This window comes from Sorex araneus, chromosome 8 (assembly GCF_027595985.1).
Source record: "Sorex araneus isolate mSorAra2 chromosome 8, mSorAra2.pri, whole genome shotgun sequence".
Classification (NCBI taxonomy): domain Eukaryota; kingdom Metazoa; phylum Chordata; class Mammalia; order Eulipotyphla; family Soricidae; genus Sorex; species Sorex araneus.
In genome coordinates this window covers 44,673,033-44,696,672 of record NC_073309.1, presented here as the reverse complement: position 1 = coordinate 44,696,672, position 23,640 = coordinate 44,673,033, and the positions used below count along the sequence as shown (strand labels likewise).

The 23,640-nt window shown below is 50.6% G+C and overlaps 1 protein-coding gene across 2 annotated transcripts in view; it reads right to left on the bottom strand.

Moving 5' to 3' along the window:
- Positions 1 to 23,220, bottom strand: part of SPTBN4 (spectrin beta, non-erythrocytic 4) — a 94,752-nt gene extending 71,532 nt beyond the window's left edge. The window contains exons 1-5 of one of the 2 annotated variants that reach the window (XR_008631261.1): positions 23,067 to 23,220; positions 19,126 to 19,318; positions 6,139 to 6,290; positions 4,420 to 4,593; positions 551 to 642 (exon numbers count right to left, since the gene is read on the bottom strand). Coding sequence is in view for 1 of the 2 variants with exons in the window: in XM_055145822.1 (XP_055001797.1) it covers positions 551 to 642; positions 4,420 to 4,593; positions 6,139 to 6,290; positions 19,126 to 19,318; positions 23,067 to 23,210 (755 nt within the window). In the remaining variant the exon portion in view is untranslated. The remainder of the gene's footprint in view (positions 1 to 550; positions 643 to 4,419; positions 4,594 to 6,138; positions 6,291 to 19,125; positions 19,319 to 23,066) is intronic. The other variant, XM_055145822.1, reaches the window with a different exon arrangement.
- Between the last annotated feature and the right edge of the window lie 420 nt (positions 23,221 to 23,640).

Here is a 23,640-nt window from a genome sequence, read left to right as displayed (position 1 = left end):
GAAGGGCCCAGTCCCTGGATTTCTCACCTGGGCTCAGTGCACGCCCTTGTCGGCTGGGCAGGGGCTGCCCTGGGAGCAGCGTTGGCCAGAGTGGGGCCCCTGGGCTAGGACTCACATGGGGCATACCCAAGGACTCTGGAGGTGCAGGAGGAGAAGCGGAGAGCAGGGAGGGCACAGGCCACTAGTGCCGCATTGATCTTGGGGGAGTCTGAGCCTTCCAGGATACAGGTTTGTATGTCCTGGACACAGTGTAGGCAGGGGGACTCTTTTTTTTTTCTTTTTGGGTCACACCCGGTGATGCACAGGGGTTACTCCTGGCTCTGCACTCAGGAATTACTCCTGGCAGTGCTCGGGGGACTATATGGGATGCTGAGAATTAAACCCGGGTCGGCCGTGTGCAAGGCAAATGCCTTACCTGCTGTGCTATTGCTCCAGAGGAGGGGGACCTCTTTTATTGACCATTGGTTTGCCTCAGACCCTGGAACCTAGCTGCCCTAGGGTCCCTAGCCCCAAGAAGGCTTGTCAGGGGAGAGCCCGAGATCAAGCTTACCCAGCTGTCTTCATCTGGCACCACAGGAGCAGCGCGTCCTTAGCTGAGCGTGTCTCCCTGTTGTCCTCAGTTTCGATTTTGATGACTTGGATCTAGGTGAAATGCAAGTAGGTGGCTGGGGGTGCAGCAAAGGGGGTGCTAGGTGCCCCTGGGAGCTTCAGGCTGGGGTAGGCTTAGGAGTGTGAGGGTTGGATCTGGGGGATGGCGGGGGCATGTTCATATTTGGTGCATGTAAATGGAGGAAACATGGATTTTGTTTAACTTGGTTTGGGTTGTTGTTGTTATTTGGGGTCCACACTCAGCCAGTGCTCAGGGATCACTCCTGGCAGGACTCAAGGAAACAGACGTGGTGTCAGGGATCAAACTAGAGTCCCTGCATGCAAAATAAGGGCCCTCCCACCACTGAATTGTCTCACCTGTTCCTTTTTTATTGTTGTTCTGTGTGGGGCAGGGGGTAATAAGCAGTGCCGGGGATGGTACCAGGTGGGGATTCCCGAACCCCATCCTTCACACAGTCCTCTGAGTCATCTCCCTTGTCCCTGTACTTGGACTTCCTGAGAAGTCCCTGAGCTTGAAGGAGAAGCCACATCCCTAATCCAAGTCCAGCATCTGTCACCAGAGCGAGCAGGGACTCTGGGAGCATCTACAACACAGCTCATCTGGATCACTTGGCCCTCCTGGGGTTCTCTTGGGGTAAAGGCAGAAGCCCTATGGCCACAACTCTAGGGCTGAGGTTCTAGTGATCTACAAAACCCAGTCAGGAGCAACCCCCAGGCACTCCTTACACCCCTGACCTCAGCAGCTCATTCAGCCTGAGAGACCTCAGGACCTTTGCACAGACTTTAAATTTTTTTTTCTTCTTGAACAAACGATTTTTCTTCCTCAGTCATCATCTCCTAAGACCTACCCTTCCTTGGGGGCCTTCCTCTCAAGTCACCACCTACCACTTTGATTTATCTGGCAGAGAGTGTTGCCAGCAGGCTCAGGGCCCAACTCAATAACTCACCTGCCAAGTGCACCAGTTCTTGAAACCATTTTCACAGCCCAACTACTGAGATTTTGGGGATTTTTTTTTAGGGGGGGGATTTGGAGATCACACCCAGTGATGCTCAGGGGTTACTAACTCCTTGCTCTGCACTTAGGAATCATTCCTGGAGATGCTTGGGGGGCCAAACGGGACTCCGGGGATTGAACCCAGGTCTGCTGCATGCAAAGCAAATACCCTCCCCACTGTGCTATTGCTCCAACCCCCATTTTGTTTTATTTTTTTTTAATCTGACTGTGTAACCCTAACACTTCACATTTTCTCCTTGGCCTTAGTTCCTCCTTAGAGCTTACCCCCACATAGTCCTTTAATTTATTCATCTGCTTCACTGCCCTCCCCCGGCACTTACTGAATTGTGTCCCCCTCAAAAATGCATAGGTGGGAGCTGGAGCGATAGCACAGCAGGTAGGGGGTTTGCCTTGCACTCGGCCAACCCGGGTTCGATTCCCAGCATCCCATATGGTTCCCCAAGCACCACTAGGAATAATTCCTGAGTGCATGAGCCAGGAGTAATCTCTGTGCATCGCCAGGTGGGACCCAAAAAGAAAAAAAAAAAGCATAGGTGGTTCTGGGACTGAAAGAAGAGATAATACAGTGGGTAATGTGTTTGCCAAACTTGCCAAGTCTGGATTTAATCCCTGGACCTCATCTAGTCCCCTGAGAACCACCAGAAATGATCCCTGAGCACTGCCAGGTGTGGCCCCACAGCAAAAATTTTAGAAAATAAATAAATAAAATTTAAAAAGCACAGTTGGAAGCCCTAGTTTTCACTGCGACTGAATTTGATGGAGATGGGGCCTTTAAGGAGGTAAAGCTAATCAGCGCTGCAGAGCTGCAGAGATAGTATAGGGGGTTAAGATGCTTGTCTTGTGTGTGGCTGACCCGGGTTTAAGCCCCAACACTGTACAGGGTCCCTGAGTTCTCAGTGTAAGTTTAGAGCACTGCTGGATGTGATCCCCTCCATCCCAGAAATGAATCACTGTCACTGTCACTGTCAAGCAAATCGATGAGCACCAGTAACGTCTCTCATTGTGAGACTTACTGTTACTGTTTTTTTGGCATATCGATTATACCATGGGTAGCTTGCCAGGCTCTGCCGTGCGGGCGCGATACTCTCAGTAGCTTGCCGGGCTCTCCGAGAGGGGCGGAGGAATCAAACCCAGGTTGGCTGCGTGCAAGGCGAACGCCCTACCACTGTGCTATCGCTCCAGCCCCCAGAAGTGGATAAAAAAGATAATAAGGTCAGAGCCTGGAGTCCTAACTCGGAGGACAGGTGCCCTGACTAACCTTGGAGAAGACGCCAGGGAGAAAAAGCAGAGTAGACAGCCGAGGGGCGGAAACCAAATGGCTTGAGAATCCAGAACCCACTGCTCCCGGCTCCCAAGTTTGCAGCGTCTGGAACTGTCTGGAATTTGTCAGAGCGTCCCAGTCTGTGGCATTCGGCTGCACATGGCTCCCTAACCTCACAGCGTCCTGGGCCCATGTGCTCTTCAGCTGCCGTTTCCAGCAGCCACACATGGATGTTCAGTCAGGTTCTGAATGTCCCGGAATTCACATCCCTGGGTGGGTGTGTGGAACACGGGTCCTCAATTCCGGAGCCGAGATTGGGTGTCAGGGGAGAGAGTGAGTTCCCAGGAGGGACTCCAGGCACCAGTAGCAATGTGTGGCCACATGGCCTAACACCTGGCCTCAGCACTAATAGTGCCCAAATGGGCCTCTTCTCCCCACCCCTGCTCGGCAGAGCACCACTGCCCACGTTTGTGTCACCCCTAAATGCCCCTCCCTTATGTCCTGGACCCCTTAAGACCACCATATTCCCAGATAATCCCAGTGCTTTCCCCAAACATGCCCCCTCCCTGGATCAGGGGTGATCAGGGGTGTCAGGGGTGTTCCTGTGCCCTCCCCAGTCCCTCAGTCAGAGCCTTGGGTCTCAGCCTGCACAGCTGCTTCCTGTTCCCCTTTACTGATGGTCTGTCCACATCACTTCCTGAGTGGCTTTCCTAGATGACCCCCCTCACCTCCTCTCACCCCTACCCTGGTCCAGCTTATCTCTTTTTTGGACTCACAGTCCCTGATTTGGGGGAATCACCCCAATTCAGAGGAATCCTTCTAACTAAGCATGTCCTTCCTCTTGATAAAACTCTTGCTGCAGACAAAATCCAAAATTTTGGTGGGGGCATTTGAGGCGGGGCACATTAGGCAGTGCTCAGGGCTTACTTCTAGCTCTGTGCTCAAGAAATCACTTCTGGAGGGGCTCAGGGTACCATAGGAAGTACCAGAGGTCGAACCCGGGTCAGTCACATGCAAGGCAAGCTTCTTCTCCATTGTATCTCTCCTGCAACTAAAACCCAAATTCTTTATTTTTTTTTGGCTTTTTGGGTCACACCCAGTAATGCACAGGGGGTTACTCCTGGCTCTTCACTCAGGAATTACCCCTGGCGGTGCTCAGGGGACCATATGGGATGATGGGATTAGAACCCAGGTCGGCCTCGTGCAAGGCAAACGCCCTACCCGCTGTGCTATCGCTCCAGCCCCTATAATTTATTTTTATTTGGGGGGCCATACCCAGCTGTGCTCAGGGCTTACTCCTGGCTCTCCTCTCAGGGGTCACTCCTGTCAGTGCTCAGGGAACCATATGGAGTGCCGGGGATTGAATTCAGGTCGGCTGCATGCAAATCAAATGTATTATCTTGTCCAGTTCCTATCATTTGTATTATTTCCATCCTCACCACCCAGAACTGAGGTATCGAGCACGTTTGGAATATTTTTTGAAGGAATGAGCCCCGCCCAGTGGTGGGCAAAAGAGGGAGTTCCTGGCGAGCACCTGAAAGCGCAGGATGACGGTCCAGACCAGTCCCAGGGTAAGCCGGTGGTTCCCGTCCACAATGTCATGCGAGCCCACATTTTCCAGATGAACACGTTGCTCCTTCAGGAACTGCAGCGCCTTATCGACGTTTTCCAGCGAGTGGATCCTCATGCGACCGCGCGTGGGCCTTGGCTAGGGCAGCAGGGGCGTTGGGAGATCCAGAGCCTGGCCAAAAGCACGTGCCCTCGGCCCCACCCCTCTTAGGGCCCACCTCCCCATCCCGTAGCCACGCCCTGTGGGGGGGGGACTGAGGCAGAGGTACAATTATCACAATTTAGGACTCAATCCTTGCACAGAAACATGCATAGCCGTAACCTGTCAAGGGTAACATCCTTGCCCCAATTTAAGAGATTTCCTGACTCCTCCCCTTCTCCTGATGCTCCACCTCCACCAGGCCTCATCCAGCCAGTCAGCCCCTTTCCATTGGATCTCTGTCCTGCCATTAGCCTGTAGTTTCATGGCAACATGCCTCACTGCCTCCCTATCAGGTTCCTACCCAGAATCACGACCATTTTCATCCATCCCTGCCCTATCCCAGGGACAGTGCTGATAGAGCCACTCCTCCCAATGGTGTTTGTTCTTATTCTATAGTCGAAGTCTCCCACAACTCCTGATCTCCAAGTAGTGGTCCTTGTGAATCTTGTGAATCTTTTTTTTTCCTCTTGGGGCCACACCCGGTGGTGATGCTCAGGGGTTACTCCTGGCTCTGCACTCAGGGATTACTCCTGCCAGTGCTTGGGGGACCATGCACTTTGCCCCCTCCCCACAGAGATAGTGCATGGAAGAAATGTACTCCAAGTGAAACTTTTTTTGTTTTTGTGTCACACCCAGCAGTGCTCAGGACTTACTCCTGGGCTCTCTGCTCAGAGTACCCTCCTGGCAGGGTTCAGGGGATCATATGGGGCACCAACTGGGGATTGAATCCTAGCTGGTCACGTGCAAGGCAAACACTCTACCACTGTACTATCAGAATCCCACCCTTTGCAGTGGATTACCCACCAAATCCAGAAATGCAGCTGTCACCCACTAACTACAAGCTACATACACATAAAAGTTCCATTTGGTTCCCCTACTCCACCACCTAAGTGGCTTTGATAACAATCCTCACCCCCACCCCAGTTTAAAATGTTGCGCCCTGGGCCAAAGCAATAGTATAGAAGGAACAGCGTTTGCCTTGCACAGTCCTGCCTCTGCCTTGCACGCCGCCAACATGGGTTCAATCCCTGGCATCCCACAGGGCCCCTGAGCACCACCAGGAGTTCATTCCTGAGCACAAAGCCAAGAGTAGTCCCCGAGCATCGCTGGGTGTGATCCCCCAACCCCTCAAAAACCAAAACCAAAACAAAACGATGCTCCCTCTTGCATAGATCTGCCAACTGTGGTGCGCCACAGTGTGACAGCCACGCACCTCACTATAGCACTACCCAGTCCCCAGATCTCTCAAGAAAGCTCTTCCCATCTCCAATAGCTCCCTTCAAGTCGACCTTGGCTATCACCTTCAAGGAACACAGCTCTAGGGCCACATCTAGTCCCAGGCTCCTCCCAGCCAAGCCCCGCCCCTGCCGGAGCCCCGCCCACCACAGAAGGGGTTTGCCTCTTACTCCCTCCCCACACTCCTAGCTCCATCCATCCCAGAGCCACGCCCCACCCTTCCACCAGCCCGTCAGGCCCCCTCACCAACTGCTCCCCTGAGAGCACTTCCAGGAGCCGCGTGAGTACGAAGCCGTCGCGGAGGTCGGCATAGAGGTCCACGATGTGGCAGCCCACGCGAGCGAGGTGCGAGTTCACCCACTTAGTGAAGGTCTTCTTCTGCACAGCTTCCCGCTCATCTGAAAGATAGCGCCCAATGAGCCCCACCCACTCCCCCTGCTACCCCAAGCCTATCTTTCAGCTACACCCCCACACCCTCCGCCACCCAGCCAACCTCGATTCAGGCCCAGCTCTCTGCAACAATCAGGGCCAGGCAGGAAAGATGGTACATGGGTAAGGTACTTGCCTTGAAGGAGGGTTGGATCCCTGAGATAGAATAAGGTCTCGGAGCACAGAGCCAGGATAAGCCGTGAGCACTGCTCGTGTGGCCCCCAAACAAACAAATGAAATAGCAGCTTTAGAATGATTTATATACTCCCCCTGTAAGAGTATAGATTTAGTGTCTTAAAGTGGATCCAAAATTGCCCAAGCATCACCTCTATTTGTTTTCAGAACGCTTTCTCTTTTTTTGGCCTTTTGGGTCACACCTGAAGATGCTTAGGGGTTACTCCTCGCTCTGCACTCAGGAATTACTCCCGGCAGTGTATATAGGATGCCAGGGATCGAACCCGGGTCAGGCACATGCAAGGCAAACATCCTACCCACTGTATTATCGTTCCCTAATTTGCAGAATGCTTTCATGCCCCCAGAACAAACATAGTCTTTGGGCTACTTGAAGCCCTAGGAACCATCAACCCTTTCTCTGTCTCCATGGACTTGCCTGTTCTGAACATTTCTCATTCATGAAACCACACAATAGTGACATGTTTGTTCTGTTTTATTTTTTTTGGGGGGGGCAGGGAGTGTCTGGATTCTTTCACTTATTTTGAAGTTTCATCCAATGTGTGTCAGCACATTATTCCTTTAACAGCCAAGTTAGAATTCCTGTCACAGAGCTACTGTATCTTCCTTCTTTCTTCACCTGCTGATCGATCCCCCAGGAGGAAGGGATGAGAGTAAAGGGGTGCAGTTGAGTATTTGGGTCTTGGGCACTTCTAGCAGTTCCCACACCCAGGTATAGATTCTGGCCAGGACTAAAGTCCAAGTAGAATTCAGCGGGGCAGCTGGGCCCCTGACAGTCACCTCTTCCCTTTGGGTCTCCATCTCTAAAAAAATGAGAGATTTGGACCAATAGGGTACCAATAGGCCACCCCAGTGGTGCTCAGGGGCCACACAATGCCAGAAGTCAAACTTGGCATTGAAGCCTCATACAGGCTAGGCATGCACCCCAAACCTTGAACTATCTCCCCAACCCCATAGACCAACTTTTCCATGTTTTTCTGGGGGGGGGGGCGGGAAGACACATTTAGATTGACTACTGGCAGAGATAACTACCAGGAGGATTACTCCACAGCTTAGAAGCCAGCCTTGCATGCTGGGGGGAAAGGCAGCTCAGATAGAGAAAGGACTACCAAGTAAAGGGTTCTAGGAGGGCCCATTCGGGATGGGAAATGCGGGCTGAAAGTAGATTATAGACTGAACATGATGGCCACTTAATACCTCTACTGCAAACCACAACACCCAAAGGGAGAGAGAGAGCAAAAGGGAATGCCCTGCCACAGAGGCAAGGTGGGGTGGGGGGAGGATGGGGTGGGGGTGGTGGGAGGGATGCTGGGACCATTGGTGGTAGAAAATGGGCACTAGTGAAGGTATGGGCACTGGACCACTGTATGACTGAAATGTAAGCACAAAACTTAATAAGTCTGGGGCTGGAGTGATAGTACAGCGGGTAGGGTGTTTGCCTTGCACACGGCCAACCCAGGTTCGATTCCCAGCATCCCATATGGTCCCCTGAGCACCGCCAAGGGGTAATTCCTGAGTGCAGAGCCAGGAGTAACCCCTGTGCATTGCTGGGTGTGACCTGAAAAGCCAAAAAAGAAAAAAGCTTTTTAAGTCTGTAACTGTACCTCATGGTGATTCACTGTATCACTGTCACTGTCATCCTGTTGCTCATCAATTTGCTCCAGCAGGCACCAGTAACATCTCCATGTGAGACTTGTTGTTACTGTTTTTGGCATATCAAATACACCATGGGCAGCTTGCAAGGCTCTGCCGTGTGGGCAGGATACTCTCGGTAGCTTGCCAGGCTCTGAGAGAGAGGCAGAAGAATCGAACCCGGGTCGGCAACACTCAAGGCAAATGCCCTACCGAACTGTACTATCATTCCAGCCCACCTCACGGTGTGATTCACTAATAAAAAATTTAAAAAAAAGAAAGATTGACTATTGGCGTAGTGGTCAGAAGTGGCTCTGGGTGGGGCTCAGGGGACCACATGACGCTGGGGACTGGACCCAGACCTCCTGCATACAAAGCAGGAGCTCCTACCTTTTAAGCCATCTCCTCAGCCTCACGATTTTCTAGGGAATTCTGGGAGATTCTGGGGCATCCTGGGTGTCTGGGGTTGGAGGAGAGGGATTCAAGAGAATTCTATTCCCTTACTTACACTCCACAATTTCATTTCAGTGATAGTACTGTACCACTGTCATCCCATTGTTCATTGATTTGCTCAAGCGGGCACCAGTAATGTCTCCACTGTGAGACTTGTTACTGTTTTTGGCATATCGAATATGCCACGTGTAGCTTGTCAGGCTCTGCCGTGTGGGCGGGATACTCTCAGTAGCTTGCCGGGCTCTCCCAAAGAAAATAGCAACAAATCCTGGGCCATGTGGGTGGTGACATCAAAAGGACTGGGTTCTGACACTTCAGTTTTCTTGGTGGGGGGACACTGAGATGAAGAAATTACATGCTGGGACTGGGTTTATAGTATAGCAGGTGGGGTGCTTGTTGTGCATGCAGCTGACTCATTCCTCAGGACCCCATGTGATTCCCCTGCACCCCGCCAGGAGTGAGTCCTGAGCTCAGAGCCAGGAGTAAGCCCTGAGCACCACCGGGTGTGGCCCACAAACCAAAAAAGAACTGACATGTTGACCAGAGAGATAGGACACTACTGAAGGCACTTTGCAGATGGCGGAACCCACTTCTATTCTCAGCACCGCACATGGTCCCCCAAGCACTGCCACAGGTCATTCCTGAGCAAAGAGCCAGGAGTAGAGCACCTCTGGGTATGGCCTTCACCTCTTCCCCTCAAAAAAAAAATAGAAAAATAAATCATGTGGTGACAGGGATCAAACCTGAACCTCCTGGGCTGGAGAAATAGTCACAGCAGGGAGGGTGCTTGCCTTGCAAGAGACTGTTCTGGATTCGATCCCCAGCATCCCATATGTCCCCCAAGCCTGCCGTGAGTGATTCAAGCACAGTGCCAGGAATAAGCCCTGAGCACAGCTGGGTGTAGCAAAAAAAAAAAAAAGCCAAAAAAACACCCTAGACCACCTGCTTGCAAAGAATTTGCTCAGCCCATTGGGTCACCTGATTCCCAAACTAGTTTTAAATTAAGGAATACTGGGCCAGAGTGAGAGTACAGTGGATAGGGAGTTTGTCTTGCATGCAGTCAACGGGGGTTTGATCCCCAGCATCCCATATGGTCCTCCAAGCACTGCTGCCCGGAGTAGGCAGGAATAACCCCTGAGCATCATCGGATGTGACATCCCACCCCCACAAAAAAGAAATATTGTTGGGGGGGGGCTAGAGCAATAGCATAGTGGGTAGGGCACTTGCCTTGCACGTGGCCAACCTAGGTTCAATCCCTGGAATCCCATATGGTCCCCCTGAGCACTGCCAGGAGTAATTCCTGAATGCAGAACCAGGAATACCCCTGAGCATCACCAGAGGTGGTCCAGAGACCCCCTCCCAAGAAAGACAAAATGATTCCTTTATAAAAAGTGTTATTGTTCAGAGCTGGGAAGATAGTACAAGGAGCTTGTCTTGGCTGCAGTGGAATCCAGTTTGACTCTCTGGCATCACATATTGTTCCTTTAGAACCTCTAGGGGCCACTGGAGCACAGAACTATGAATAGTCCCTGAGCACTTCTCAGTGTGGCCCAAGAACCTTTCTCTCTCCCCGAAATATAAGAGAGGAATATTGCTGACCAAAAAGGCATCACTGGAGCAGGAGCAATAGCACAGCGGGTAGGGCATTTGTCTTGCATGCGGCCGACCCAGGTTCAATTCCCAGCATCCCATATGGTCCCCTGAGCACCACCAGGAGTAATCCTGAGTGTAAAGTCAGGAGTAACCCCTGTGCTCACCAGGTGTGACCCAAAAGGCAAAAATGTTTTAAAAAGGCATCACTTAGAGAATGATAAGCAAGTCACAGAATGGGAGGAAATATTCACAACACTCATACCTGACAAAGGACTGGACCCCAGAATACATACAAAGTTCTGCAAACCAATAAAGATGGAAAGGTAGAAAACCTAATGGGAATGTGGGCAAAAAATCTGAATGAGCATTTCCCAGGAAGGTATCCAAATAATAATGGAAAACTTGAACAGGCCCTATAGTAAGTAAAAACTTGAACAGGCCCTGCGCCACACTAAGGCTATATTAATCAACAAGAAAACACAAGTTCAGGGGCCAGAAAGATGTTCAGTGGATAGAGTACTTGCCTTGTATGCATTTGACCTGGTTAAATCCCCAGCAGCCCATATGATCCCCCCCCCCCCAAGCACTGCCAGGAGTAATTCCCGAGTTCAGAGCCAAGAATAAGCCCTGAACATCACTGGGAGTGGAAAAAAAATAGAAGAGAGAAAGAAAGAAAGAAAGAAAGAAAGAAAGAAAGAAAGAAAGAAAGAAAGAAAGAAAGAAAGAAAGAAAGAAAGAAAGAAAGAAAGAAAGAAAGAAAGAAAGAAAGAAAGAAAGAAAGAAAAAAAAAAGAAAGAAAGAAAGAAAGAAAGAAAGGAAGGAAGGAAGGAAGGAAGGAAGGAAGGAAGAGAGAGAGAGAAAAGAAAGAGAGAAAGATGTGATTTCAGTGTAGAAAAACAAAGCACATCCAAAAAGACGGCTAGAATGAAAACACAGCAGGGATGGATGAAGAACAACCAAAGAAGGAGATACACTGGTGACATTTCAAGCTAGAGGGTTTGTTTGGCTTGGTTTTCTGTGCTCAGGAATCACTCCTGGTGGGCCCAGGGGAGCATAATGTGTATGGGGCATCAAACCCCAGCTGTGGGGCTGGAGTGATAGCACAGCAGGTAGGGCATTTGCCTTGCACACGGCCAACCCAGGTTCAATTCTCAGCATCCCATATGGTCCCCTGAGCACTGCCAGGAGTTAATTCCTGAGTGCGTGAGCCAGGAGTAAGCCCTGTGCATGTCCGGGTATGACCCAAAAAGCAAAAAAAAAAAAAAAAAAAAAAAAACCTCAGCTATAACCAACACCATGCTTGCTGTCTTATCTCTCCAGCCCACCGGAGATTTTATATATATGTATATTATATGTGTATGTATATAAATACAGACACACATGTATATATATATGTATATATATATGTATTTGGTGGGGAGAGGACACACAGATGTGCTCAGGGCTTACTCCAGCTTTTGTACTCAGGGATTACTCCTGGCAGTGCTCAGGGAACCATATGGAATGCTGAGGATCGACCATCCGCAAGCAAGAGCCCTGCCCGCTGTGGTATCCTCCAGCCAACCCGAGATTATTCTAAAATGGGACATATTCCTACTCAGTGATCCAAACACCACCTGGGTCAGGGTGGAGGCCACCCGGAACTAGCACATAAATCCACCAACAGGTGCTAGAAAGTTCTGAGGAACAACGAGCTCTAAAAATTAAGTAGTAATAATAGTCATTACAAGTCTGGGACAGACAAGATTCTTGTCTGGTAGTCACAAATGAGAAGTCATCCAAATACAAGTCACCATAAAAGTGGATAATTTATGGTTCAGATATGCCTGAGAGTTCCATGCAGCCTGTGAGAGGTGAATTATGGCTTGTTCGCACCTGGAACGCTTCACACTGATGCAGAGGGGAACTGTGGCTCATTCACATCTGTAACGCCTCACAGAGTGCAGGGTGAACTGCACCAAAGAGCAGTTCCACCTGAGACACGAGGCCAGCATTCATTCTGGCAGTGCAGTGACAGAGAGGACAGGGGAAGGGGTTTCTCCAGGGCCATCCTATTCTGTTCCCTAATCTGGGTACCCATTTGTGGAAATGCTGAACTTACTGAACCAGAGCGATAATACAGCTAGGTAGGGTGCTTGCCTTGCATGTGGCCGACCCAGGATCAATCCCCAGCATCCCATATGTTCCCCTGAGTCCCTCCAGGAGTGGTCTCCCTAAGCACAGAGCCAGGAGTAAGCCTTGAGCACTGCTAGTGTGGCCTCCAAAACAAAAGAAAGCACTCCAGGGGACTGGAGCAATAGCACAGCGGATAGGGAGTTTGCCTTGCACACAGCCGACCCGGGTTCGATTCCCAGCATCCCATATGGTCCCCCGAGTACCGCCAGGAGTAATTCCTGAGTGCATGAGCCAGGAGTAACCCTTATGCATCGCCGGGTGTGACCAAAAAGAAAAAAAAGAGAAAAAAAAAGTTCTCCAGAGACCCAGGGGTTAGAGCAGAGGTGGATTCTCACTACCTAATGAGGCAAGGCTTCCAGTTTGGTCCCTGGTGTCATCACATGCCTTGAGCATAGTCCCATCTGCTCTGCTGTCTGAGATCTCTTGTACAGTGCCACAGAGTCAAATCTGGCCACACCAGAGCTAGGTGAATGCAAGTACCACAATTAAAGGGTATGTCCCCACCCCATAAGCACCATATAACCCCCTAATCCGAACAAGGGAAGAGGAAATACAAGAAAATGCACCTCAAGAGGGGCTGGAGCCAGCACAGCGGGTAGGGCGTTTGCCGTGCACGTGGCTGACCCAGGTTCGATCTCCAGCATCCCATATGGTCCCCCAGGCACCACCAGGAGTAATTCCTGAGTGCAGAGCCAGGAGTAACCACTGAGCATCTCTGGGTGTGACCCAAAAAAGAAAAAAAAAATGCATCTCAAGAATCTACACAATTTTGAGTAGTAAGCTAGGTCCAGCTGAGAGAGGCCTCCCTGGGTTCCTGAGAAACATGTCACTGGTTTTGTAGTTTGGGTGTGGAGTCCAACATAATGTGTCTGAGTGTTAGAGAGTCCTAAGCATTAAAGGAAATAAACATATCCTTTAATGTTGATTTGTGTGCATTAAGTAAACTACATTAAGTCTGGGTAGACCATATGTGCTGCATGCTACAGCCCCAGGTTCCACACAGTCACCTGAGCACTGTCAGGAGTGCCCCATCCCTGCAGCTTTCAGCCAGAAGTTTTATCAAGCAACCCCAGGCGAGAAAGAAGGGGAGGAAGGAAGGAAGGAAGGAAGGAAGGAAGGAAGGAAGGAAGGAAGGAAGGAAGGAAGGAAGGAAGGAAGGAAGGAAGGAAGGAAGGAAGGAAGGAAGGAGAGGAGAGGAGGAAAGAAGGAAGAAAGGAAGGAAGCAATAGTTGCAGTTATTTAAGAAGGTATGGGGAATGGGACTGGAGTGATAGCACAGCGGGTAGGGCATTTGCCTTGCATGCGGCTGACCCGGGTTCAGTTCCCAGCATCCCATATGGTCCCCTGAGCACCGCCAGGAGTAATTCCTGAGTGCATGAGCCAGGAGTAACCCCTGTGCAATGCTGGATGTGACCCAAAAAGAAGAAGAAAAAAGAAGGTATGGGGAAAAGTTTTTAAAAATTAGTTTTGGGGGCTGGAGCGATAGCACAGCGGGTAGGGCGTTTGCCTTGCACGAGGCCGACCCGGGTTCTAATCCCAGCGTCCCATATTGTCCCCTGAGCACCGCCAGGGGTAATTCCTGAGTGAAGAGCCAGGAGTAACCCCTGTGCATTGCCGGGTGTGACCCAAAAACCAAAAAAAAAAAAAAATTAGTTTTGAACTCAGGTACGTGGGACTTGTGACTGAAAACTCCAGGCCCAACAAAACTGGGAATGAGTGACCTCCCGCCATCTCCTCCTTTTTCCCAGTAGCTTGGGCAGTCACACCCACAAGCTGCCATTGGTACCATATAATCTCATTAATGGCCATGATCCAGAGACTCAATATAAATCTTTCTAAAGAGACCATAAAACGATATACCATGCCGCCAGAACTCAAGCCAGGCTGTTTCATTTGGGGCAACCCAGAGAAGGACAGGTGAGCCCCTCTCCGCCCCAGTGAAGCCAGCCCCAGCAGCAAAAAACCTCCAGAACTCAACCGCCACCATGCCCAAAGCCGCTCTCCACACAGATGAGCCTCACCCATGAGTCAATCTATTCCTGGACGGCCACACAACATCTCGTACTTTGTACCACCAATATACTAAGAGTAACACACCACAATTGATTGGTTTAAAGTAGAAGGCAATTGGGGCTGGAGCAATAGCACAGCAGGAAGGGCATTTGCCTTGCATACGGCCGACCACGGTTCAATTCCCAGCATCCCATATGATCCCCTGAGCACCACCAGGAGTAATTCCTGAGTGCAGAGCCAGGAGTAACCCTTGTGCATCGCCAGGAGTGACCCAAAAAGAAAATATGTCACTGTCACTGTCATCCCATTGCTCATCGATTTGTTTGAGTGAGCACCAGTAACGTCTCTCCTTGTGAGACTTATTGTTACTGTTTTTGGCATATCCAATACGCCACGGGTAGCTTGCCAGACTCTGCCGTGCGGGCTAGATACTCTCGGTATCTGCCGGGCTCTTTGAGAGGGGCGGAGGAATCGAACACGTCAGACCCATGAAAGGCGAACGCCCTACCGCTGTGCTATCACTCCAGCCCAAAAAGAAAATAAATAAATAAATAAATAAATAAATAAATAAATAAAGTAGAAGGCAACCAATCTTAGGGGGAAATATATTTACATACAAGCACACAAGGCTCAAACTTTAACAACATGTTACTAATCTCTTCTAGAAGGACTTAATGGCTCCTGGGTGAAATTCAACAATCTTCACACACTTTCCTCTAAGAAACCTTTTTTGTCTCATTTCTAATGGATTATTCATAACAAGCAATACAAAATAATACAAAATACAAAATAATTTTGGTTCTGCTTTGGGAGCAGGGTGTGGGGTTCGGGATGGAAATATGGTGGTGGGAAGGTGTAGCGGTGGTGGGACTGGTGTTGGAATATTAAATGTAATCAAAAATTGTGAACAACTATAAAAATAAAAATAAATTTTTTTTAAAAAATTAGTTTCCGGGGCCAGGAAGATAGTATAGCAGGTAGGGTGTTTGCCTTGCAGATGCCTGAATCAGGTTCGATCCCTGGAATTCTATATGGTCCCCAGAGCACCGCCAGGAATAATTCCTGAGCAAAGCCAGGAACAACCACTGAGCATCGCCAGATGTGACCCAAAAGACAAAAAAAAAAGTTTTCTCTCCTTTCTCTCTCTCTCTTTCTCTCTCTCTCTCTCATATTGTCTTTTTTTCTTTTTTGGGGGGCCACACTCAGCGGTGCTCAGGGCTGAGTCCTGGCTCTGGGCTCAGAGATCACTCCTCGTCGCCTTGGGGGAACATAGCTAGAGATCAAACCCAGGTCAGCCACATGCAAAGCAGGCACCCTACCTGCTGTACTCTCTCCATCTCATAGTTCTTTTGTTTTCTTTTGTTTGGGGGCCACACCTGGTGATGCTCAGGGTTTACTCCTGGCTCTGCAAACAGGAATTACTCCTGGCAGTGCTCAATGGACTATATGGGATGCTGGTTCGAAGCCACGTTAGCTGCATGCAAGGCAAACGTCCTAGCCACTGTACTATCTCTCCAGTCCTGGCCCATAACATCACATCCTGCTGCCCCAGCTTCAAATCTGACCATATGGGGCCAGAGAGATGATGCAATGAAGTGAGTGCACATAGATGAGATGTGCACAGAAATGAGGTGAGTGCATGCGGATTCTATCCTGGGCACCCCATGGTGCCCCAAACACCGCTGGAAGCAACCCCTGAGCACGAGCCTAGAATAGCCCTTAAAAGCACTGTTGGGTAAAAACAACAGTAATAAAAACAGTAATAAAAAAATCTGCCCAAACTCCTCAGTGGCATCATTAAACTTCTTGGGACCCGTAAGGTCTTATGCTGTGAGACTTCCACTGGCTCCCCCTCCTTCCTTGCCCCTGATAAGTTGTCTTACTCAAGTCACTGACTTCAGGAAGGCCTGCATATGCTGTTCCCTCTGCCTGGAACACTCTTCCATGCTCTACCCCATGGTTTTCATAATTTTTGTTTTTGTTTCTTTGAGAGCTTTTTTTTTTTTTTTTTTTTTGCCACACTACAGATGCTCAGGCCTTATTCCTAGATCGGTGCTTAGGAATGACTCCTGACACGCTCCAGGGACCACAGAGGATGCCAAGGATTGAACTCAGGTCACCACCTGCAAGGCATGCACCATACCCACTGTATTATTGCTCCAGTTCCTGCCCCCACGGTTTTCTCCTCTTGGTCCTTTTGGCCTCAGTTTGATAATCTTGTCCTCCAGGAAGCACTTGAACTCCTTAAACTGCATTTTATTTTTCTTTTTGGGTCACACCCAGCAATGCACAGGGGCTACCTCCTGGCTTTGCACTCAGGAATCACTCCTGGTGGTGCTCAGGGGACCATATGTGATGCTGGGAATTGAACCCGGTTCAGCCGCGTGCAAGGCAAATGCCCTACCCGCTGTGCTATTGCTCCAGCCCCCTTAAACTGCATTTTAAACTCTCATCTGGGTTCTATATTTCCTGGCTTTCCTCACCCCAGCCCTGTGCTGTGTCTGGCCCACACCAGCCCCACTGCCACCTCTGGTCATCAGGACTGGGCTGGATGGAGTGTCTTGGGAGCCCCAGGGGAGTAGAATCAGGGCTGGCTCCATTGTTCAACATAGGCCAGGCATGGAGCAGGCACTAAGAAAACATTTGTGCATAAAACAGTCAATTCTAGAATTCTAATTTTTGTTTGTTTATTTTGGGGCCACACCTGGCAATGCTCAGTGGCTACTCTTAGCTCTGCACTCAGGAATCACTCCTGGTGGTGCTCAGGAGAACATATGGGATACCAGGGGATCAAGGAAAGCTTCTTACCTGCTGTACTATCTCTCTGACCCCTTTAAATTTTTTTTTTTTTTTGCTTTTTGGGTCACACCTGGCGATGCACAAGGGTTACTCCTGACTCTGCACTCAGGAATCACCCCTGGTGGTGCTCAGGGGACCATATGGGATGGTGGGAATCGAACCTGGGTTGGCTGTGTGCAAGGCAAATGCCCTACCCGCTGTGCTATCGCTCCAGCCCCGCCTTTTAAATTTTTTTAAGGGATCTATCATGCTTGCAACCTCAAGTTCCAGACTTGCTCTTCAAGCCCACATTCTCCCTTGAACACAAATCTCGTCTCTTGCTTTTTCCACTCTGGAGAAACCTGTATTCTCCCTTGAACACAGACTTCCTCTCTTTCCCTTACATCTTTCTTCATTTTCTTTTGGTTTTGTTTTGCTTCAGGATCACTCGGTGGTCCTCAATGATTATTCCTTGCTCTGTACCCAGGGATCACTCCTGGCAGAGTTTGGGGGATCATCTGTGGTACTGGGTTTCAAACCAGGATCATCCTGGGGTCATGCAAGGTAAACATCCTACTGTTGCTCCCTCACCCCATCTTTCTAAGTAGGTTTCAATAAAAACTATCTTGCTTCACAAAATATAAAAATAAATTAAAATAAATAAAGGGACCCATCATGCTTCTAACCTGAAATTCTAAATGTTCAGAAGGGGCCAGTGCAATAATAGTAGAGCAAGGAAGTCACTTGTCATGCACATGGCCAACCTGGATTTGATCCCTGGCATCCCATATGATCCCCGGACCACAGCCAGGAGTAACTACTGAATGAAAAGCCAGGAGTAAGCCCTGAGAAAGTCAGGTGTGGCCCCAAAACAAAACAAATAAAAGAATAATCAAGCCCAAGGCTCTCTACTTATTAGAATTTAGGTTTCTAAGAATGAAAGTCAAATCTAATGTGTATTTTTTTTTTTGCTTTTTGGGTCACACTCCTTGCTCTGCACTCAGGAATTACCCCTGGCAGTGCTCAGGGGACCATATGGGATGCTGGGGATCGAACCAGGGTTGGCCGCGTGCAAGGCAAACGCCCTACCCGCTGTGCTATCATTCCAGCCCCAAAAGTCAAATCTAATGATTCAAATGTTTAAGGTGTGTGAAGATCAGGTTCTGTTTCTAACAATTCCTCTTTTCTTCTTATTTTTTTTTTCTTTTTGAGTCACACCCAGGATTACTCCTGGCTCTGCACTCAAAACCTACTTCTAGCAGAGCTTGGAGGGACCATATGGGATGCCGGGGATCCAACCTGGGTAAGTTGCACGCAAGGCAAACACCCTTCCCACTATGCTGTTACTCCGGCCCCCAATTCTGCTTTTAAGGGTCTCCAGTTCAAAGGGTCTCTGGGCTAACATTCAAGATCCCAAGATCCAATGTCTTTTGGGACCTGAAGGAACTCTGTATGCCAAGCCCCATGTTTCAGGAACTGGATGATCCCAAGGGTTCTCAGGCTGCCCTGCTTTTCCACGTGCAGTTCTGTGGCTTTCCCAGTTTCATTAAAAGTCTTTAAGTGAAAAAAAAAAAAAAAACATCAGTCCCTCAAACAGCACTGACCACATTCTCATTGCTCACAGCCACAAGCGTTAGTATACAGACATAGTGGAGAGTAACATTTGCCCATCGTGGTAAAGTACTACCAGACTAGGCTGTTCTAAAAATGTGCACTTTGAGCTAGGTTCGATCCCAGGCATTCCAGAGGGTCCCCCAAGTACTGCAGGAGTGATTCCTGAGCATGGAGTAATTCCTGAGCATGCTGGGTGTAGCCCCCCAAACAAAAATAAAATAAAAACACGTTCTCTCTTTCCATCCCGCCCCTCCAGGCAGTCACGGTCCTCAGATACTGAGGTGCAGATACCGCCATGCTGCACCCCCTCCCTTCCTGCCTCCCCTCCTCCCACTCCAACTCCCTGCCTGGTACCTGCCAAGGCCTTGATCCGGGAGCACTCAAAGAGTGAGGCTGCAGCGGTGGAGGCGGCAGGCGGCTCCCGCTCCCAGCCTCGGTCTGGGCTCTCCCAGCGGCTTGAAGGGTTGTTGTTGTTGTTGTTGGGGGTGCTCAGACCCTCCATGTTGTCCACTTCCCCTGGTACCTGCGCCATCAGGGAAGGTGAGGCCTGGAATGGACAGAAGCGGGTTAAAGCAGGGAGCAGCCCGAGGGCAGAGAATCTATCCCTCAAGGTCACTGGCCCCAAGTCCTGTGCCTTCTCTCGGGCTTCTGTTCCCCATCTTCCTCGTCTTTGAAGTCGATATATGAAGGGTGAGAGCAACAATACAGCAAGTAGGGTGCGTGCCTTCCACATGGCCCACCTCAGTTCAATTCCTTAGTACCCCATAAGGTTTCCTGAGCACCACCAGGAGTAATCCCTGAGCACAGAGGCATGAGTAAGCTATAAGTACCACAGGGTATGGTTCCCAAACAAGCAAAAATAAATAAAAATGGTATATATGTATAGAGAGATAGTTGGATAGCTGGAGAGATAGTTAAGAAGGTAAGGCGCTTGCCTTTCAGGCAGCTGACCCTGGTGCTTCACATGGCCCCAATCACCCATGTACCATCAGAGGTCACTCCTGAACACAAAACCAGGAGTATTCCCTGAGCACCAAGAGGAAAATTAAGTGGACTCAATGACAAGGGCCGGAGAGATAGTGCAGCAGGCTTGTAAGTGGTTGACCAACATTCAATCTCTGGCATTACATATGGTCCCCTGAGCTTGCCAGAAATGATCCCTGAGCACAGAGCCAGGAGTAAGCCCTCAGCACTGCAGGGCATGGCCCCAAACCAGCATCCCCCATCCCCTGACGTAAAAAAACACACACACACACACAACAAAGAATGATGATGTTATTACCTAAATAACTCTAGTAATAACACTAATGAACATTTATTAGCACTTGCACTGTGCTCAGTACTTGTAGGCATGATCTTATTTAATTTGCACAAATTAATTCACAAGAGATGGGCTATCATTAGGTCTGCTTCGCAGGGGAAGAAACTGGGGCACAGAGAGATTAATTCATTTGCCTGAGATCACACAGCGAGAATATAGGCAGGAGTGAAGAAACTGGGGCACAGAGAGATTAATTCACATGCCCGAGATCACACAGCGAGTGTGTAGGCAGGAGTGAAACGTAGTTACTATGATCGGATGACGGCATTAACAGCCCCCATACTTCACCCTTATGGACTCAGTCACTGCCACAGAACTCTGCATTCTCTGACTTGGGATAAGAGTGCAGAAGAAGGCTCTCAGAAGCCCCTCTTACCCCTTGGCTGGCTTGGCCACCTCACTTAGCTTTCATCAATTCTCTAGATATGAAATGCTGGTAAATTCTGAGTCTTGGATTCAAGAGATCTTGTGTGTTTTTGATTGTACTTGGTCATGGCCATGAAAGCGCTCCTAAGGCTACACTCTGGGGAACTGGATTGATAGCACAGCGGGTAGGGCATTTGCCTTGCACACGGCTGACCTGGGTTCGATTCCCAGCATCCCATATGGTCCCCTGAGCACTGCCAGGAGAAATTCCTGAGTGCATGAGCCAGGAGTAACCCCTGTACATCACTGAGTGTGACCTAAAAAGCCAAAAAAAAAAAAAAAAGCTAAGGCTACACTCTGGGTCTGATGCTTCCCTCACTCCAGCCAAGGCCAGACAGAGCAGCCAAGAGTTCACACACAGCTCCGTCCAGACACATGAGGAAGGTCAGCAGAGAGCAGGAAAACTGCCCTGCTCAGCCTACGCCGCTGCTGAGCTCAGACTCAGGGCTAAATAAAGGCTTTGTGTTTTAAGACTCTGAGTTTGGGCTTGCTTGCTTTTTCAAGCCCATATTCTCTCTTGAATCTCTTGAACACTTTCTCTTTCGCGCGCAAGCTCTCTCTCTCTCTCTCCTCACTTTTTTCACTCTCGAGAAGCCTCTGTTCTCTCTTACACACATATGCCTCATGGCTGGAGTGACAGTACAGTGGATAGGATGCCAACCTGGGTTCGATCCCTAGTACCCCATATGGTTCCCTGAGCAATGCCGAGCATGATCCCTGAGCACAGTGCCAGGAGTGAGCCCTGAACACTGCCAGGTGTGGTCCAAAAACAATAAAGGAAAAAAAATGTCCACATATTCCTCTTCTTCTCACGTCTAAGTAAGTTTCTTTCAATAAAAACCATTTTTCTGGGGCCAGAGCAATAGTACAGCGGGCAGGGCGTTTTCCTTGCATGTAGTCGACCAGTGTTCAATCCCCAGCATCCCATATGGTCATATGGTCTCCTGAGCACCTCCAGGAGTAATTCCTGAGTGCAGAGCCAGGAGTAACCTGTGAGCATCACTGGGTGTGATCCCAAAAGCAAAACAATGACCAAAAAGCTATTTCGCTTCAATTAAAAAAAAAAGACATAGGGCTGGAGAGATAGTACAGTGGATAAGGCACTTGCCTTACAAGTCACCAACCCAGGTTCAATCCCTGTCATCCTATATAGTTTCTAAAGCCTCACCAGGAGAGATTCCTGAGGGCAAAGCCAGGAGTAAGTCCTGAGCATTGCTGGGTGTGGCCCAAAAACCCAATAAATAAATGTGAAAAAAAAAAAACATTGATGGGGCCCGAATGGTAGTACAGCAGGTAGGGCATTTGCCTTGCATACAGCTGACCCCGGTTCGACCCCCATTATCTCACATGGTCCCCTGAGCACCCGCCAGGAGTAATTCCTGAGTGCAGAGCCAGGAGTAACCCCTCAGCATCGCCAGGTATAACCCAAAAAGCCAAAAAAAAAACTCACTGAGTTTGGGGGTGACTCTTATGCAGCAGTATTGTGACAATAGTCTTACTCCAGAATAATGTTCCAGAACACTGCCAGATTGAAAACAAGAAGTTTAAAGGTCTAAGAAGCATCAGAATCATCTCCTCCACCCTTGGTTCTGACTAGACCTGGGCACCTCAAAGGAAGGAAACTCCCCCCATTCCAAGACTCAGACAGGTGCCAGCCCCAGATGCTTGGAAGGACACCCCAGATGCCTTTCACTTGGGGTGCCTCATTCCTCTGCAAAAAGGCACATAGCCACCTACCACCTATGTAGGCACTAGCCCCCTCCCTGTCTTAGTTTGCTCCTCTCGAAAATGAAACACAGTGCCAATTCCCTGGGGGGTGTTTTAACCAATCAGCAATGCAGGAGCTGTACTCCTGGAGTTACAGAATACCAATACCGGCAAGTCCTCACCCCCCAGAAGCGGATGCTTTTCCGCCTTCCCTGGGTTCCACAGCTCAGACTATCCAGGCGCCTGCATAGGGGCTGAACAGCCAGGGTTTCAGATCTGGCTTTCCTCTAGCTGTATCTATCTTTCACTTGGATGCTCTGTGCCTCAGTTTCCCCCCCTCCCGTTATCCGGCGATCACAGGTTCTCCCTCAGTAGAGGAAACTTGGGGGTGGGGAGCTCTTAGCACTTCGTGAGCTCTCCAGCTCTAGCTCAATGGGGGAGCAGGGGGCCTCCTGGCCATTAGGGGATGAATGGAAAAGGTGGGAATTGGCAGAAAGAGGCGTTCTGGGCCCCATCATAAGCCACCGGCCTAGACTGACAGTGGGAGCGGAGCTTTAACCCTTCCTGGGCCGCGCCTCCCTATGCAGTTTAGTCACCGTTCCGGAGGAGGGGGACCTGGGAAGGACAAGGCCCGGGGTGCGAGACCCACGCACGGCGCCGCCACCGGTTGGGGGAGGGGGCTCCCTCTGCCCAGACCCTCCGCCTCCCCGCAGCCTGGGAGACTTGGTGTTGGGGGGCGGGGGGGTGGTCTCAGGACAGGCCCGCGGCGCGCGGCCCAGGGATGCTCGGGCAGGTGGGGAGATGCTGGAGGGAGGGGCTGCCCGTCCCCGAGGCCGCTCACCTGGGCCTGCGGCCGCCGGTGCCACCGTCCCCGCTGCTCGCCGCGTCCGGCCGCCCTCCCTGTCGGCGTCCGCGGCCCGGCCCGGCCCGGCCCGGCCCGGCTCTGCTCGGCCCCGCCGGCCCCGCCGCGCCGCCAGATCCGCATGCGCCGCCGCCGCCGCCGCCGTCGCGCCTCCCCCCGCTCGCGCTGCCGCCGCTCGGCGCGTCCCCAGGACCCTCCCTCGGCCCCGCGGCTCGGGCTCCCGCGCGCGGTCAGCGGCGGCCACGCGGGGGTGCGGGGAGACACCCCCGAGGGAGCGTCATCCACACGCGGGGGCACACGGCGTCACTCGCAGGCACGTCCACCCCAGCCCCGCACAGGGGGTCCCTCAGGGACAGGCACGCCAAGGTGGCACCCGGGGCGGGGACGAGTTCCCCACCGCGTCACGCAAACCGGAGCACTCAAGGGGGTGTCACCACCGTGGGCGCGGCGTCACGCAAGCACATCTGTGTCACTCACTGTCCCGCGCAGGATGAGCACTGTCACACACTTCTACACTCGGGAACGTGTCACCTGCTAGCTGGGGGGAGGGGGA